The sequence below is a fragment of the Mytilus galloprovincialis genome, chromosome 10 (assembly GCF_965363235.1).
Source record: "Mytilus galloprovincialis chromosome 10, xbMytGall1.hap1.1, whole genome shotgun sequence".
NCBI lineage: Eukaryota > Metazoa > Mollusca > Bivalvia > Mytilida > Mytilidae > Mytilus > Mytilus galloprovincialis.
Window position 1 is genome coordinate 22,874,736 of NC_134847.1, and position 17,352 is coordinate 22,892,087.

The 17,352-nt window shown below is 34.6% G+C and overlaps 1 protein-coding gene across 3 annotated transcripts in view; it reads left to right on the top strand.

Annotated features, from left to right (window-relative positions):
• LOC143047185 (uncharacterized) overlaps nt 1-17,352 on the top strand; it is a 72,466-nt gene that overhangs the window by 24,448 nt on the left and 30,666 nt on the right. For all 3 annotated transcript variants that reach the window (XM_076220170.1, XM_076220171.1, XM_076220172.1), the window contains 3 exons: nt 1,590-7,803; nt 14,540-14,579; nt 15,816-16,769. In XM_076220170.1, the coding sequence (XP_076076285.1) occupies nt 1,590-7,803; nt 14,540-14,579; nt 15,816-16,769 (7,208 nt within the window). The remainder of the gene's footprint in view (nt 1-1,589; nt 7,804-14,539; nt 14,580-15,815; nt 16,770-17,352) is intronic.

Sequence of the window (17,352 nt, forward strand, 5' to 3'; positions counted from 1 at the left end):
TATTGGGCTGATTTTTGGTATTTGAGTTAGTTTAAGTTTGGTTCCGCTCCGCTAATTTTTGCCGAAATTACAGGCTTTGCATGGACTTTGATAAATTGATGAAAATCACAGTTATAAGGACTTTTTCTAAACTCTTTCAGATATTGGGATGATTTTTGGCATGTGAGGTAACCAAGATGAGTTACAGATCAAGTTAAAGTTTCATTCTGCTCCGCTAATTTTTGCCTAAATTAAGGGTTTACAACTTTGAAAATTGTTGAAAATCACAGTTATACAGACTTTTTTTCTATACCCCTCCAGATTTCGAGATGATTTTTGATATGTGAGACGACCATCATGTTTGTGTCCACATGTGTTATTGAAATTGCAGATTTTTCAACTTTTTGAGACGGGGCCATTCGTGTCGCTTTGACACATCTAGTTTTAGTCATATATTGGTATCATCGTCGTCCGAAGACAGTTGGTTTCTAGTCAATAACTCTAGTATAAGTAGATAGAAATCTATGAAATTTAAACACAAGGTTTATTACCACTTTAACTGTTGTAAATGAAACTCTTTGAGTCAAAGCTATTTTTCTTGTTGATAAATTTTATTAGGGCCCCGCCAAAGGCGGGTCGCCCTATAGTGATCAGTCTGTCTGTCCATCCGTCTGTCTGTCCGTCCGTCTGTCCGTCCATCTGTCCGTCCGTCCGTCCGTCCGTCTGTCCGTCCGTCCATCCGTCCGTCCGTAACACTTTGTGTCCGCTCCATATCTAGAGAACCATTATGATTTCATACTTTATACTTTACATGTTTATTAACCACCACCAGAGGGCGTGTCATGATGTATGTACAACTTCCTAGGTCAAAGGTCAAGGTAAAAAAACTTTGGTTTCAGTTGACAACCCTGTGTCCTGTGGTGAAGATCGTGTCCGCTCTATATCTTGAGAACCGTTATGATTTCAAAGTTTATACTTGACATGTATATGAACCAACACCAGAGGGTGTGTCATAATTTATAAACGACTGCCTAGGGCAAAGTTCAAGGTCAAAAACTTTGGTTTCAGTTGACAACCCCATGTCCTGTGGTGAAGAGCGTGTCCGCTTTATATCTTGAGAACCGTTATGATTTCAAAGTTTATACTTGACATGTATATGAACCAACACCAGAGGGTGTGTCATAATTTATGAACGACTGCCTAGGGCAAAGTTCAAGGTCAAAAACTTTGGTTTCAGTTGACAACCCTGTGTCCTGTGGTGAAGATCGTGTCCGCTCTATATCTTGAGAACCGTTATGATTTCAAAGTTTATACTTGACATGTTTATAAACCAACACCAAAGGGTGTGTCATAATTTATTTACAACTTCCTAGGTCAAAGGTCAAGGTCAAAAACTTTGATTTCAGTTGACAAACCCATGTCCTATGGTAAAGATACAATTTTTTAATGCACATTATTCACAGCGGGGCCCACAGAGATGGCTCCCATCTCAATGATATCTAGTTGAGACAAACATGCAATATGTGTAAAACAGGTTTTTTGGAACCTCTATTAATACATTTGGGTAAATGTTGATGTAATTATGATTGAATGGGTTTTATTTATTTCAGGAAAAGAAACAGAAACTGAGAAAAATCATCAGAAACCATTTGTTTCTAACCAGGTGCTTCTATCAAGAAATATTGAAAACAATACGTACACACCATCTCTTGGATCAAATAGTCAAAACGAAAATGCAGACCAAATATCATCACAGTCTCAAAACGAAACCATTCCAGCTAAAGTTTCTTATAGGAAAAGATATAGGGAAGATAACTCTGTCAACTCAGGACACGGCTTTGATAATTTTGGTAACTTAGTTTCATCTCATCAAACTGGAAATGACATTCATAAAGGCAATGCTAATTTGCATTCAATTAACCAAATTAATTCATCCCATAGCAGACTTGGTAACAACGGCAATCATAGCAAAATATTGGACACATCAACACATGATAGTAACCATGGATGTAAACAATCACCAATACATAGTAGTCAGAACATGATGTCAACAAGTAGTCCGGGTATCAAATCACCCGTTAATGAAGAAAATCAAGGAAGTTTCAAGTCCATCAATGCTCAGTTACCTTTTAGGATGACTCCTTCTCCAGAAAAAGATAACTTTACTGTGCATCATTATTCTCAGGATGGTTTACAAGGAAGCAAGGAAATAGGATCAGTTCAAGATCAGATGCTACAATCTGATAATAATTATCATAGAAACATGCCATCCTTGAATGATTTAATGCCTCAATCACATTTTCATATGTCAAATGTTAATCAGTATGACAGTATTAAAGGGCACTCATCATACAGGCAATTTCCTGCTACATCAAATGTGCAATCTGTTTCTCAGCCAGTTGTAAATAAATTATTACAGACTGGTTACCAGGTGAATTCTGGTTCTCAGCCAGTTGTGAATAACTCATTACAGACTGATTACCAGGTGAATTCTGGTTCTCAGAAAACTTTGCCAGGATCTCACTATAAACGAAACCAAAACAGGATTATCTCTTCAAGTTCAAATCACCAAATGCCTCATACACCATCATATAAAATTCCACAAGAGCAACAGCATATGCAAAAGTCTTCGGAAAATAATCTGTTTTCACCAGCGAATCTGCAAACTTTATTGTTACCTCAGTCATATCAACACGCTCAGTCTGGATCTATTGTGTCATCTCAAATCACCAAAGAACATTTGACAAATTGTAACAATCAAAATAATCAGTCTGATCAACAGTTTTCTGCAACAAATGCATTTTGTAATTTGCAAACTTCTCCAATGAATGAACTACACAATGTACACAACATTCAGTATACATTGCCAATGTCCTCAAATGATCATTTTTACATGCAAAGTCATAGGAATTCAGTTGACAATTTCCATGAATATTCTCATAGAAAGATCAAACAGACATCTGTTGGTAATGTGTCATTGTCAAGCTTGACACACCAGCATAGTAGGAGTAATGTGTCATCATCAAACTTGACACACCAGCCTAGTGGGAGTAATGTGTCATCGTCAAGCTTGACACACCAGCATAGTGGGCGTAATGTGTCATCGTCAAGCTTGAAACCCCAGCATAGTAGGAGTAAGGTGTCATCGTCAAACTTGACACACCAGCATAGTGGGAGTAATGTGTCATCGTCAAGCTTAACACACCAGCATACTGGGTGTAATGTGTCATCGTCAAATTTGACACACCATCATAGTGGGAGTAATGTGTCATCGTCAAACTTGACACACCAGCATAGTGGGCGTAATGTGTCATCATCAAACTTGACACACCAGCATAGTGGGCATAATGTGTCATCGTCAAGCTTGACACACCAGCATAGTGGGCGTAATGTGTCATCATCAAACTTGACACACCAGCATAGTGGGAGTAATGGTTATCATTTTCAGGAAAAGAGTTTTCACCAGTTATTGACAGAAGATGAATATCTTTCAAAACAAGATAATTCAGAAGATGATATTTATTTCCAAAATTCACAGCCGTCTGAAAACACTACGAATTATAAGTCAAAGCCATATACTAAATTGATTCCAAAGTGCCATCAATATACAGGACAGTCATCCAATCAACATTTATGTTTACCCAGTAATAGCAAAGCATTTGTTTGCGAACCCAGTAAATATAAAAGAATACATAATCATTCACATGTTGAGCAAAACAGGCAGCAGCTGAAAAATTTGACTGAATTTAATCAAACTTCATCTTTTCATCCAGTTGAAAGCAAAGATCAGTCAATCAATAGTTCTTTACAAAGATCTATTACAGAAGATTTGAAGAAAAAACAGGATATGTCAGTCATTCACCAAACTCACAAAGGGCCACATAACATTGGCTACATACATACACATTCAGGGATGCAACCTATGCAACAAAATCCAAAGGCAAAGGAGTTATCAAGGTCAACCAATATAAGACAAAAACTACAAAGAATTCCTTCAGCATCTACAATTATGCCTAGTATGCATGAAAATATAAAAAAATCAACTTCAATGAAAAATGAAGGTACAAGTTGTAAAAATTTTCCCTCTAAACACGAGCCATCTACTTTAGAAAGGTTACTATTGTATGGAAATGATGATACTAATATGGAAACCTCTTCCAATCAAAGTTTGGCAGACAATTCTACAGAAGTTTATGTACAGTCTACAAATGAAAGTACTGATCTGTTTCTCCATTCATCACAATCATCATCTTCTCAAAGAGCATTCTCTCAACCACAAACAAATTGTGAAAGCTCTGGTAAAACAAGTAAATCTAAAGGAAGTGACAGAAAAAATACTTTATCCAGTCTAGAGACTCTTGTGAAGAATGTTAATCAAGGATCAAGCTTTGGATATCAGTATAAAAGTCCTGTACACAGTCAGGATTCGAATAATTTTGATCCCTTTTCTGTTTCTGACGCAAATAGTCTATGTAATACCAGTGAATCTTCCAGTTACTCCTGGCAAAAATCACCAGCTCACAATAATGATACTGAATCATCAAGTGACTTTAGTCATCCTAAATTGTCTGGTCGGTATGATGGTAGCAAGTCAACTAATCAATTTTGTGTTCATAAATCACCTAGCCAGCTTGGGAGTAAGCCACCTAATCATGTTGGACTAGGAAGGAGTTTATCATATAGTGGATCTTTACATTATGACAATTTTAACTCTACAAATACATTAAAAGAGCAAAATAAGATGTATTTACATGAACAAAATCAACATCCATTGGATTTAAACCACACATGGTCAGAATCTAGTAAAAATGTCAAAAAACAAAAAGCAGCTATTAAGAGGTCACATAGTTTCACATTTGAGAAAAAGGTACAACAGGGGACAAGAACAAATTCAATTCAGCAAATGAAACCGCATTTTGGTGTGAAATCCAAGAAACCACTTACACCCAATCGGGCTTACTCATTTGTATTTCATCTTCCAACACCTTTTTACAAAAAACTTAAGTTTAAAGATGAGAAGCCACTGAAGCATGACATCAGTGTTGTAAGAATGCACCCTATGGATGCACGAAGATACAGTCTGTTGAAAATCGGCAGAGGAATTGTTAAAGTTAAAAAACTGTCACAAACAGACATTGATCAATCTGGTATTACTTTAAAAGCCTCATTGGAAGAGCTGTTAAGAATAGCTGAAAACAACCAAAAACATAGAAGTGGTTTCTACCAAAAATGTGTTCAAAATTATAGATTGAAATCACCTTATGATATAAAAACTCAGGATGTTAAATTTGTGAATGAGATAAATGTTTCCAATAAAAAAGAAAACTTGATTTCAAAGAAACATAAATCTTTGGCTAATATGACAAATGTTTATCGTGAAGCAATGATTGCTCCTCCTGCACAGACTTTAGCTGCATCCTCCAAGCATTGCCATAGTATTCAAAAAGTAACGCTGACGTCAATTATTGAAAATGCTTTGATAACAACCATTAGTAAAGAAAATGAGGAAGAAAATACCATAAATCTACCTCACACTGGTACAGGTTCTTCTGATCATTGGAAAGAAAATGATCAACAATCAATGCAATATCTCATGTCACATAGTTTCGAAAACAATGGAAATTATAATAAAAATGTGTCACATGATGAAATAAAAGATACTTCCCTAAACCAGAGTCATCAAGTAATTTTAAATTTTGAAGAAAAGGAGCTTGTTGATCGTTCAGGATTAGATAAGCTGATGTTGTACAATAACTGTAGTCCTGTTGGTCAAAACCTTTCATCAGGAAAATGTGATTCAAGCTTGCTGGAAACAAATCTCTCAGGAAATGATAGTCAATTATGTGAGAACTCAGTAAAGAAATTTTCAAAAAATAGTAATTGTTTGGCTTCTGTGAATTATATCTCAGGGAATTTAAGTGCAAATATGATGTTTCCAACTCATAGCCTTTTAATTACAAATGGAAACTCTGAAAAAAAGAAAATTGATTCAAGTAAAGGTCGTATAGCAACAAATGAAGCTTTAAACAATTGTTGTCATGACGATAAGAAGAATTCAATGTTATGCAGCAAACGCAGCATGAATAAAATGCTGACAAGTCCTACTGCTGTCACTGATTCTGAAATAGGTGATACATGTATAATCTTGAAAGATGAAAGTTTGACTGATGCATCAGATCCCTTATTGACACCCAATATTAGTAAGCCAAGGACACCAGTGGCAGGCTGTAGTCCAATTAGTCAGCAAAATATTGATGGTGAAATTCTTAATTTTAAAGGCGATTTTGAGAAAGCAAATAAAGATTTTAATCATTATGATGCAAATACAGGAATAACTAGTGGCAGTGCAAACACAAAAACTGATAAAAGTATAATAGCAGGTTTTGTAGAAAATAAAGAATTTGTTGCATCAGAAAAATGTCTTGACCAGAATTCCTTGAAATGTTTGAATCCTTTCACAAAACATGGAAATGGTTATAAAAAACGAAAACTACTTGAAAATTTAACTGTTACATATGGACCTGCAAAATGGAAGAAAACGGTAAAAAATCAGGAGTTATCCAATGTTTCTTCAGAATCGTCAAATGATGACTCTCTCCATCATTTTGACTTTTTTTCCCTTGAAAAAGAAAATGGTGTACAGAGCTCTGAACAGAAGAGGTCGTGTGGTTATCACCAAGGTTTAACAATTGACTGCATTGGAAAACCTTACCCAACATGCAAGAGGAAATCTTCACTTAGTATGAACCGTAAGCTTCAAGTTGCCTTTCTGGGTAAGAGGGCAAAAAGAAAAAAACAGGTGAAACATGCAAGTAAAAATAGTAAAATACAAAAATCAATATTGGGACTATCACTCCTTCATGAAGCCACATTGGCTAATTTAACAGAGTCAAAATCATCAAATGAAGTTGATCTTGCAGAAACTGATTCCGAGTTCGAAGATGTCCTTTCAAAAATGGCTCTCTATTCCTCCCCAGAAACTGACAGTTTAGATAGTTTGCCTCCTCAACCATTTTCTCCTGAAGGATTATCTCATAATCTTCAAAGTTTATCAAGTTCTGAATATTTTAATAAAAAGGAATTTTCTAACTTGGAAATGGAAACATCAAAACTAGGTTATATGTGTGATATTGACAATTCAGAGAGATTGTTGAACCAAAGTTGTAACACTGAGGGATTTTCAAATTGTGATGACCAACATTTTTCAAAAACTGACTGTTGTAAGAAAGCTGTGGTGAAGCTCAATCGTTTGTCAGAATACGAAATTGAAAAGTACAAGAAGGAAAAGCAAAATATTGAAACGGAACAGGAAAATTCAACACCAGATTTAGAGCCGAAAACTATCTCACAATATCCAAAATATGGTTCATGTAGAAATGAAAAAAATCATACAGAGAAATCACACATAAATCCAACAGAAGTTTCATCTTGTAATTCAAAATATGGTGACCTTGAAAGCCTTAGTGAGCCAACTCTCAGCATAACAGCAGACAAGATTACTAATGAGCAGTTATTAAAGTCTTGTGAAACTCAGGTTGGAGTTAAAACTATGGAGATTTCTATGTCAAAACTTGTAACAAATGATAAAGTCAATATTAATCCAGTATATTTGAAGGGAACTGAATCCCTGCCAGCTAAGGATGATGTTTGTGAGCTTGTTCAACATAACTTGATTCGTACAAGTGATTACAAAGTTTTTACATCTAAATTATTACCTCCATCTAAAAAATATGTGACTGATACAGCCTTAAAACTGAACTTGAATCAGGCAAACAACCAAAACGCATTTTGTAGTAATCCTGATGATATTCCAGAAAAACCGAAGTAAGTCAATGTTAATATAGATTATTAGCTTATATTGACAGAATAGACCGTGTGAGCTATTGCAATCATTTTTAAGAATAAACAATCAACATAAATCTGTTAACTTTTTACATTTACATTGTTGGTCACTGGATACTTCATACTTTGCATATAGATGCCTTATGTGACGAAGTTTCTGTTAGCCATATGTACATTGTCCTTGACCTCATTTTTATGGTTCAGTGACTACTTAAAAAAAAAAAGTTAAGATTTTTTGTAATGTTAATTTTTCTCTTATAATGTGTAATATGATAACTTTATTTGGTATGCGCATATCTTGCAAGGTCCTCGTCCCTGTCAGACAGTTTTCACTTGAACAAGATTAAGTTTTGGTGGTCAAGTCCATATCTCAGATATTATAAGCAATAAGTCTAGTATGTTTGGTGTATGGAAGGATTGTAAGGTGTACTTATCCAAATGGTAGATGTCACCTGACCTTGACCTCATTTTCATGGTTCACTATGTGGTTATAGTGAGGTTTTTGTTGAAGCTGAGACTTAGGGATAGTGATCTAGCAGCTATGGGGGCTACTACCATGGCGGCGTGAGCTAACTTCTTAAAAACTTTATATTTTAGAAGTGGAAGACCTGGATGCTTCATACTTTGTATATAGATGCCTTATATAATGAAGTTTCAGTCTGTCACACAACAATTGTCCTTGACCTCATTTTCATGGTTCAGTGACTACTTGAAAAAAAGATTTTTATGCCCCACCTACAATAGTAGAGGGGCATTATGTTTTCTGGTCTGTGGCTCCGTTCATCCGTCCGTCCTGCTTCAGGTTAAAGTTTTTGGTCAAGGTAGTTTTTGATGAAGTTGAAGTCCAAACAACTTGAAACGTAGTACACTTGTTGATTATGATAAGATCTTTCTAATTTTTAAGCCAAATTAGACTTTTGACCCCAATTTCACGGTCCAATGAACATAGAAAATGAAAGTGGAAGTTTCAGGTTAAAGTTTTTGGTCATGGTAGTTTTTGATGAAGTTGAAGTCCAAACAACTTGAAACTTAGTACACATATTCCCTATGGTATGATCTTTCTAATTTTAATGCCAAATTAGATTTTTTACCCAATTTTACGGTCCATTAAACATGAAAAATGATAGTGCGAGTGGGGCATCCGTGTACTTAGGACACATTCTTGTTTGTAATGTTAATTTCTTTCTTATTATGAGTAGTAGGATAATTATATTTGGTATGTGCATAGCAAGGTCATCATGCCCGTCAGACAGTTTTCACTTGACCTCAACCTCATTTCATGGATCAGTGAACAAGGTTAAGTTTTGGTGGTCAAGTCTATATCTTAGCTGATACTCTTAAGCAATAGGTCTGGTATACATTGTGTATGGAAGCATTGTAAGATGTAAATGTCCAACTGGCAGGTGTCATCTGACCTTGACCTCATTTTCATCGGTTTATTGGCTATAGTTAAGTTTTTGTGTTCTGTTCTTCTGTTACTGTATGCAATACATCTTCTATATTTGGTCTATAGAATGATTGTAAGGTGATGTACATGTCCAACTGTCATGTGTCATTTGACCTTAACCTCATTTTCATGTTCAGTGGTCAAAGTTCTCAAGTCTGTTTTTGAGTTTTGGTCTTTTTAAGGGCCAAGTGAGCTTTTCTTATCACTTGGCGTCCATCGTTCGTCGTCTGTTGTCCATTGTCGTCTGTCATCGACCATCGTCGTTAACTTTTACAAAATACTTCTCTGAAACTACTAGGCCAAATTTAATCAAACTTGGCCACAATCATCATTAAGGTATCTAGTTAAAAAAATGTGTCTGGTGACATGGCCAACCAACCAACCAAGATGGCCGACATGGCTAAAAATAGTACATAGGGTAAAATGTAGTTTTTAACCGGATTTTTGTGACAAAAATGTTGGTTATTGATTTGGGGATGTACGGAGGGCGGCCGGGAAGCCAGGCAGCCAGGTGGGCGGCCATTAAATGTTGTCCGTGCATTTACTCATGAACCGTTCAACCAAAGCTTTTAAAATTTTAGTATGATGTTACTGACAACAAAATGAAGGTCAAGTTCAATAATGACGATTTTCACTTTTTCCGGTTAAGAGTTATGGTTCTTGAGAGATTGAAAAATGGCGTTTCCAGTCGTGTCCATGCATTTACTCATGAATTGTTCAACCGAAGCTTTTCAAATTTTAATATGTTGTTACTGATGACAAAATGGAGGTCAAGTTCAATAATGACGATTTTCACTTTTACCGTTCAGGAGTTATGGTTCTTGAGAGATTGAAAAATGGCGTTTCCAGTCGTGTCCGTGCATTTACTCATGAACTGTTCAACCAAAGCTTTTCAAATTTTAATATGTTGTTACTGATGACAAAATGGAGGTCAAGTTCAATAATGTTGATTTTGACTTTTACCGTTCAGGAGTTATGGTCCTTGAAAGATAAAAAAAATGGTGTTTCCATTCATGCTGTTGCATTTACTCATGAATTATTTAACCCAAGCTTTTCAAATTTTAATATGTTGAAATAGAGGTCAAATTTGATATTGATGATTTTCACTTTCACTGTTCATCACTTATGGTTCTTGTGATATTGCCGGGACACAAATTAATGTTAATAAATCCGGTTTGCTGTCGTTGTGACAGCCTCTTGTTGACTCATATCTCAGAAACTAAATCATATAGAGCAAATCTGATGGGATAAATTTGTTTGTTAGGTCAAGGTCTATCTGCCCTGAAATTATCAGACCAATCAGGCAACCGGTTGTTGGGTTTATGCCCCTGAATTGGTAATTTTAAGAAAATTTTGTAGCTTTTGTTTATGATCTTGAATATTATTATAGATAGAGATAAACCTTAAACAGCAATAATGTAAAGCATAGTAAGACCTACAAATAAGTCAACATGATCAAAATGGTCAATTGACCCCTTAAGGAGTTATTGCCCTTTACAGTCAATTTTTAACAATTTTCATAAATTTTGCTACTGGCACAAGTTCATTATAGATGGAGATAATTGTAAGTAGCAAGAATGTTCAGTAAAGTAAGATCTACAAACACATCACCATTTCACTAAAACACAATTTTGTCATGAATCCATCTGTGTCCTTCGTTTATGATATGCACATAGACCAAGGTGAGCGACACAGGCTCTTTAGAGCCTCTAGTTCTAATACTTTTAGCAATAGGTTAACTATGTTTTTTGTATGGAAGGATTGTAAGCTGTAAATGTCTGCCTGGCATGGTTCATCTGACCTCAACCTTATTTGCATGGTTTATTGGTCAATGTTCTGTTTCTTAGAAATTATAAGCTATAGGTCAACTATATTTAGTTTATTGAATCATCAGATTGGAAGGTGTACACATATATCACATTTGGTTTGTATGACCTTTAGCTCATTTTTATTGATCATGGTAAGTTTATGTGAAAGCTTTATATTCAGGACTATCAACATAATATAAATGTTTCGTAAAGAAGGCGACATTTCAGCAGTGTGCACTCTTGTTTCGTCATGCTTGAAGATATTGACTTGATATTTGTTATAATGTTTACAACATGACAAGTTAAAGATCAAGTAAATTATTTGTTCAAGTACAATGATTTTTTAATCGGTAGGGGACTGTATTGCCATGCTATTCTCAGATGCTTGTTAACCTTCTGACATCTATTGCTAAGCTTATTACAACTAATAAACAAATCATGTTCTCCCAGACCAAAGTACCAATCAATATACATCCATTGGTTCTATAGTGTAAAGATGTCATTAACAGTGCCAATAAACATGCAAGACCCTGAGCAAGGCCATAATATAGTATCAACATTATGCAGGACCATAAGTTTTCATAGTGTATAGCATTACAATTCTATGACAATATTATAACGATTCAAATGAGAAAAACAGCTATATTATATAATGGTAAACCAATAAAAAAAAAATATATAGTATATACCAACAGCAATATCAAACAGGAACAAACACTGCTTTTTCTTGGAAAGCACATACAGAATGTGGTGGGGTCAAACATGTTATTTGTTTATAGGGTAACTGTTTTACATGTCCTTCTGTTAGCTAGCATCTATAGTTACATTGCTATCAGTGCATATTGCAGTTTGATGAATATTTTGCGGTCTTTGACCCTACCACATGACTAAGAGATAATAAGCAACTTTCAATGTTAATTTTTTGACTTCAGTCATTCTGAAAAGAATTACTTTTGACAGATCAATTATATTTTGTATAAAGTTGCATTACTATCAGACTATCTCAGTTTAAGGTCCTGCCGAAAAGATCACGTTCCAGAGACTTAGAATTAATAAGCAATTTTGCTGTCCTTCAGATTGTCTTTTTCGGAATTGTATGGGGACAGGAAATAATATCTATGTGTCTATAGTTGATTTATTAGTTTTTATTAATTTTGGAATAGCTGTCAGTAGCAGTGAGTATTCCCAGATTGTTACTTTAATCTCTTTTTCAGCCTTCTAAGGCCCAAAGTGCCCCATGCGAGATTATGCCATCACTTGGCATCCGTCGTAGTCATCCGTTGTCATTGTCTGTCATTGTTTTAAACTTTTAAAGAATCTTCTCCTCTCAAACTACTGGGTTAAATACTTTCAAACTTTAACTGAATGTTCCTAAGGGTATCTTGTTTAACATTTCAAGGATCAGTGAACAAGGTTAAGTTTTTGTGGTCAAGTTCATAAATTTCCAACTAGTAGAGGTCATCTGACCTTGTCCCCGTGTTCATGGTTCAGTTTTCAAAGTTAAGTTTTTGAGTTTTGATCTTTTCAGGCCCCGCCGTATAAGAGGGGGGCATTAAGTTTTTCCCTTGTCAACGTTCATATGGCCAATAATTGGTGTCCATTCTCTAACTTGAGTTCGCCTCAACCAAATGTAAGGACACTTACACATAATGCTTATTACCACAAAACACTAGAAATGTTGTTTCAAATATGATGAATTTTCCCCCCTTTTAAATTTAAAATTCTAAGTTTTTTTTTTCTTTTTTTTCTACAATAGTAAAATGGTCTCTTGGCTGAAGAGAATATTCATTTGTAGGGTTGTTCCCAACCTAACAATGTATTTAAAGTTAATACAATTACAGGTCATAGTACGGCCTTCAACACAGGGCTTTGGCCCAGACCAAATAGCAAGCTGTAAATGACCCCAAAATTACTAGTATAAAACAATTCAAACAGGAAAACCAACAATTTAATCTATAGTTGTCTGAACACCAATTAAAAATCCCTATCTGTGCAACCAAACTTTGCAATTTTCACGGTTTTCTAAATATTTTTATCTTAAGTATAACTTCATAGAAACCAGGTATATCCTGAATTGTACATGTATAAGCTTTCTACATGCCAATTTTCAACATACCTTTAAAGCCTTCTAAGAAAAAACTGACCTTCGACAGAGGTACTCCAAAAATAACCCCTGGTTTCTGGAAATCTTCAATTAGTATACTATGGAGCCCATTAATCCTCAATTTTTAATGCAAACTAATAGACAAGTAAATTTTGGCTCAAAATGGCCTAAATACATTTCTCTTTCACCAAAAGTTTGATTTCTGCAAATTTGTTGGTTAGTTGTAAGTAAACAAGGACATCATAAGCACTATTTTGTGTCAGAGTAGGGCTACTTTTACATACGTTCTAAATTGGAGGGAGTAAGTGGTGGTCTGACACCTTTATACGAATGGAGAAATATCTATGAACCACACCAAAAAAAAGTAAATTCATAAAAACCTAGAGAAAAATTCAAAACAGAAAGTCCCTAATCAAATGGAAAAATCAAATGATAAACACATCAAACGAATGGATAACAACTGTTATATTCTTGACTTGGAACAGGCATTTCAAATGTAGAAAATGGTGGATTGAACCTGGTTTTCAACTTTTGTAGCGTTAAACCTCTCACTTGTATGACAGTCCCATCAATTTCCATTATATTTACAATGACGGGAGAACAAAACATATATAATAGGTAAAATTGTCAATAGGGGTACAGCAAATATTTCACAAAGAAGCAGAAAAAAGCATCTATCAAATTTAACAACCACATGCATTGCATACTTATATATATATATATGTATTTTAAATCAACCCATAGAGGATTGAAATATTTTGAAGTCCTGTGCAAAGTTCACATCAACACTAGTGTAGAGACCCAAGCTTGACATCAGAATGTAAACGTCACACAGGTAGAGATATAAAATAATTTGTTTGTTTTCAAACAACAACTACTGAACAACTTGCTCAGGACAGATGCATAGACATATAGCAGGTTTGGGTAGTTTTGTTTTACTGGCAAATAATATTCAGTAACACTTTTCCTTCAGAAGTTTTGTGTATTTTATTCCAACAACGAAAATCGGCATGATTTTGCAGGGTAATGTAAGTAAGAGGGAAGTCCACTGATGTAAAAAAAAAAAGGTATAGGAAATAAACATGACTTCTTTGCTGGATGTGGGAGGCCCGGGAATATTAAAAAATGTTTGTTTTCTGCTTTGGAAAAAATATGTGGTAGCAGGTCCCTCAAACAAAAAATTAAATTGTTGTGGCCTTTAGAGTGCATTGAAAATAACATACTTTTAATGAAAGATCTAAACATTTCAGTTGTTTATAAACAATTGAGATACTATTGCATACATTTTAATATTCTTATTTAACAATGATAAAGTTGAACAAATTGAGTAACATTTTAGTATTCAAATCTTTTTTCCAGAGAACTAGGAGGGAGAAAACTAAACATTGAGTCAACTCAGGTAAGCAATAATCAATGCCTAATAGGGATTTTTAGAGTAATTGATCATTTTGGGTAAAGATTGCATGAAATGCAATCAAAATTCTATGTTACTGACTTGATATCAAAATCTTCCAAGGCTTATCACTACCTTTTCGATACACAAAATAAAGTGCATTGATCCTTACATTCTATACATCCTATATATCCATGAACATTTCCAGAAATTTATCAATACAATATATGCTCAGACAGATATTTTAGGGAGCTACCATTTGATTTTCATGGGGGGGCTAGGATGAAAAACTTTGTCCTGCATTTTTTTTTAGCTGTAATCTCTGTCCTGCCTTTTTATTTTTCACTCTGTTCGGTCCTGCCTTTTTTTTTTTTAGTTTATCCTGACTTTTTTTTACCTTAATTGTCGTCCTGACTTTTTTTTTGTAAGTGTCTCATCCTGCCTTTTTTTTTACTCAAAACTCCTGTCCTGCCTATTTTTTTCAAATTTCATCCTAGCCCCCCCCCCCCATAAAAATCAAATGGTAGCTCCCTTAGTCACAAAAAGTTACCCCTGTCATGAAAATAACATAACTTTGGCAAGGTGCAGGATTCTAATATTTGGTCTCAACATATAAATGATGTCATTGTTACAGTCATCTTTAAAAATTGGAGTTATCTCCCATTGTCCAGAATTCCAATGCTTTATTAAAAATGCAATAATTAATTTTACTTCCAACTGATAAATTAAAGCAATCTTTACCCTTATGTGTTTTCAAGCACTTTGATTATTCTAAGCCAAAAAGTATAATCAGAAATTATTTATGGGACATTTTTTTTATGACTGCAAAAGTTTTTGGCCTAATAATGGTTTGTCATATTTGCTGTTGTCATCTGAAGACATATGATTTCCAGACAATATGTTGAGTATAATTGTACCAAAATTTTCCATACCACAAACAGTATGTATGGATTGATTTTGGGATTATTGTCCTAAATGTTTAGTAGTATTTAAGGGGCCAGACCATGCATTTTTCTTTTTCAGGTCAATTATTTGTGTAAAAGTGTATGTGGATCTCTATGAAATTGTACCATAAGGATCCATACCTTAAAAGGAAAGTCGGGATTGATTTTTGGGTAATGGTCCTAACTGCCAAAAAACTAAGATTATATATTTATGAACAATGACTTGAGATTTGATAAATTGATACTTTAATTAGCACGTATATTAGTATAAAACAACTATCTAAACATTTTTTTTCAGTTGTCAGAGTTAGCTGAGTTTAACAGTGATCTTGGGAGTGACAATATAGCAAAATGGAGAGGCAATATTTGTTCAGCAGGCAACGACTTTGTTAAGTCTAAAGATATTCTTGATAGAATAGACAGGAACAGAACACTGCAGTTTTCATTAGTAGATGATGCGCATGTTATCATCACACCTTGTAAAACTCCACCTTTATGTAAACATATAAGAGATTGGAAGACTAGTAGACAGGTTTATAAACATAGGACTGTGAAAGACAGAAAAAAAGTTGATATAAAAAAGCAAGAGCAGATTGAATTTAAGCGTATACAAAAGTTTCAACAAAAACGTTTTTCCGTAAAGCCAAATAAGAGTGTTAGCTTCAATGGCCAATATTGTGAAAAAATGTCTTCATCTTCAAAAGCTAGTAGAAAACGTGGAAATGAGATGAAATCCAACATTGATGAAAATAGCCTAATTTGTGACAGTTCTAGGGATGATACTGAGGATGATGTAATAGGCACCTCCCCACCTGATGTTACACCGTCCAATAGAAATATCAAACACATATTATGTGACAGTTCTAGGGATGATACTGAGGATGATGTAATAGGCACCTCCCCACCTGATGTTACACCGTCCAATAGAAATATCAAACACATATTATGTGACAGTTCTAGGGATGATACTGAGGATGATGTCATAGGCCCCTCCCCACCTGGTGTTACACCGTCCAATAGAAATATCAAACACATATTACAAAACAGACTCTTTTCATCTCAGCCTGGATTACTCTATAGTCCATTATTGCCTAGTCACCAGACACTACACAGTACACCTCTGACAAAAGTTAGAAATAATAATCTTGTCTTGCCTGCTTGTACACCAATAAACCATTTAAAGAAAGAGGCTCCTTTGTCCAGACTTGAGGCTGTTAATACCGGAAAGGGAGAGTTGTCAATTGAATTACAGGTATGTAGAGACAAACTAGTCCATTGTTTTAAAGACTAAAATAAACACTATGATACATAATAAACAATATTTATTACCCTTAATTTGACTAAAATTTTTCATTAAACAATTAAGAATTCTTTAAATATTCTGCTGAAAGGATCTATGGCATAAAGTGGCCCCAGATTAACAAACCAAGGATGATGTCTGTCTGCATAACTTATAGGAGTCAATGATTTATAGAAACACTTTTTGTCTTTAACATTAAAAAAAAGGTTTACTGCCATCACAATGGTATATTGTGTCCATTTTTGCCCCAACTGTTCAGGGTTGCCCCTCTGGTCGTATTTATTTTCCTTGTTTTTTGGTAAATTGTTTGTAGAATTTACTGGTAGGTTAGTTTATTATTTTATGTAGTTTACATCATGACAAGTTATAGATCAAGTTAGAATTTTGTTCCATTACAATGAATTTTTAACTGGTAGGGTACTGTGTATTGCATTGCAATACTCACAGAATGCTTGTTTAAAATTTGATTTCAGCTTTAATATGACATACAGCTATAACGTGTGATGCGCTTTCAGATTCATCAATCAATAACTTC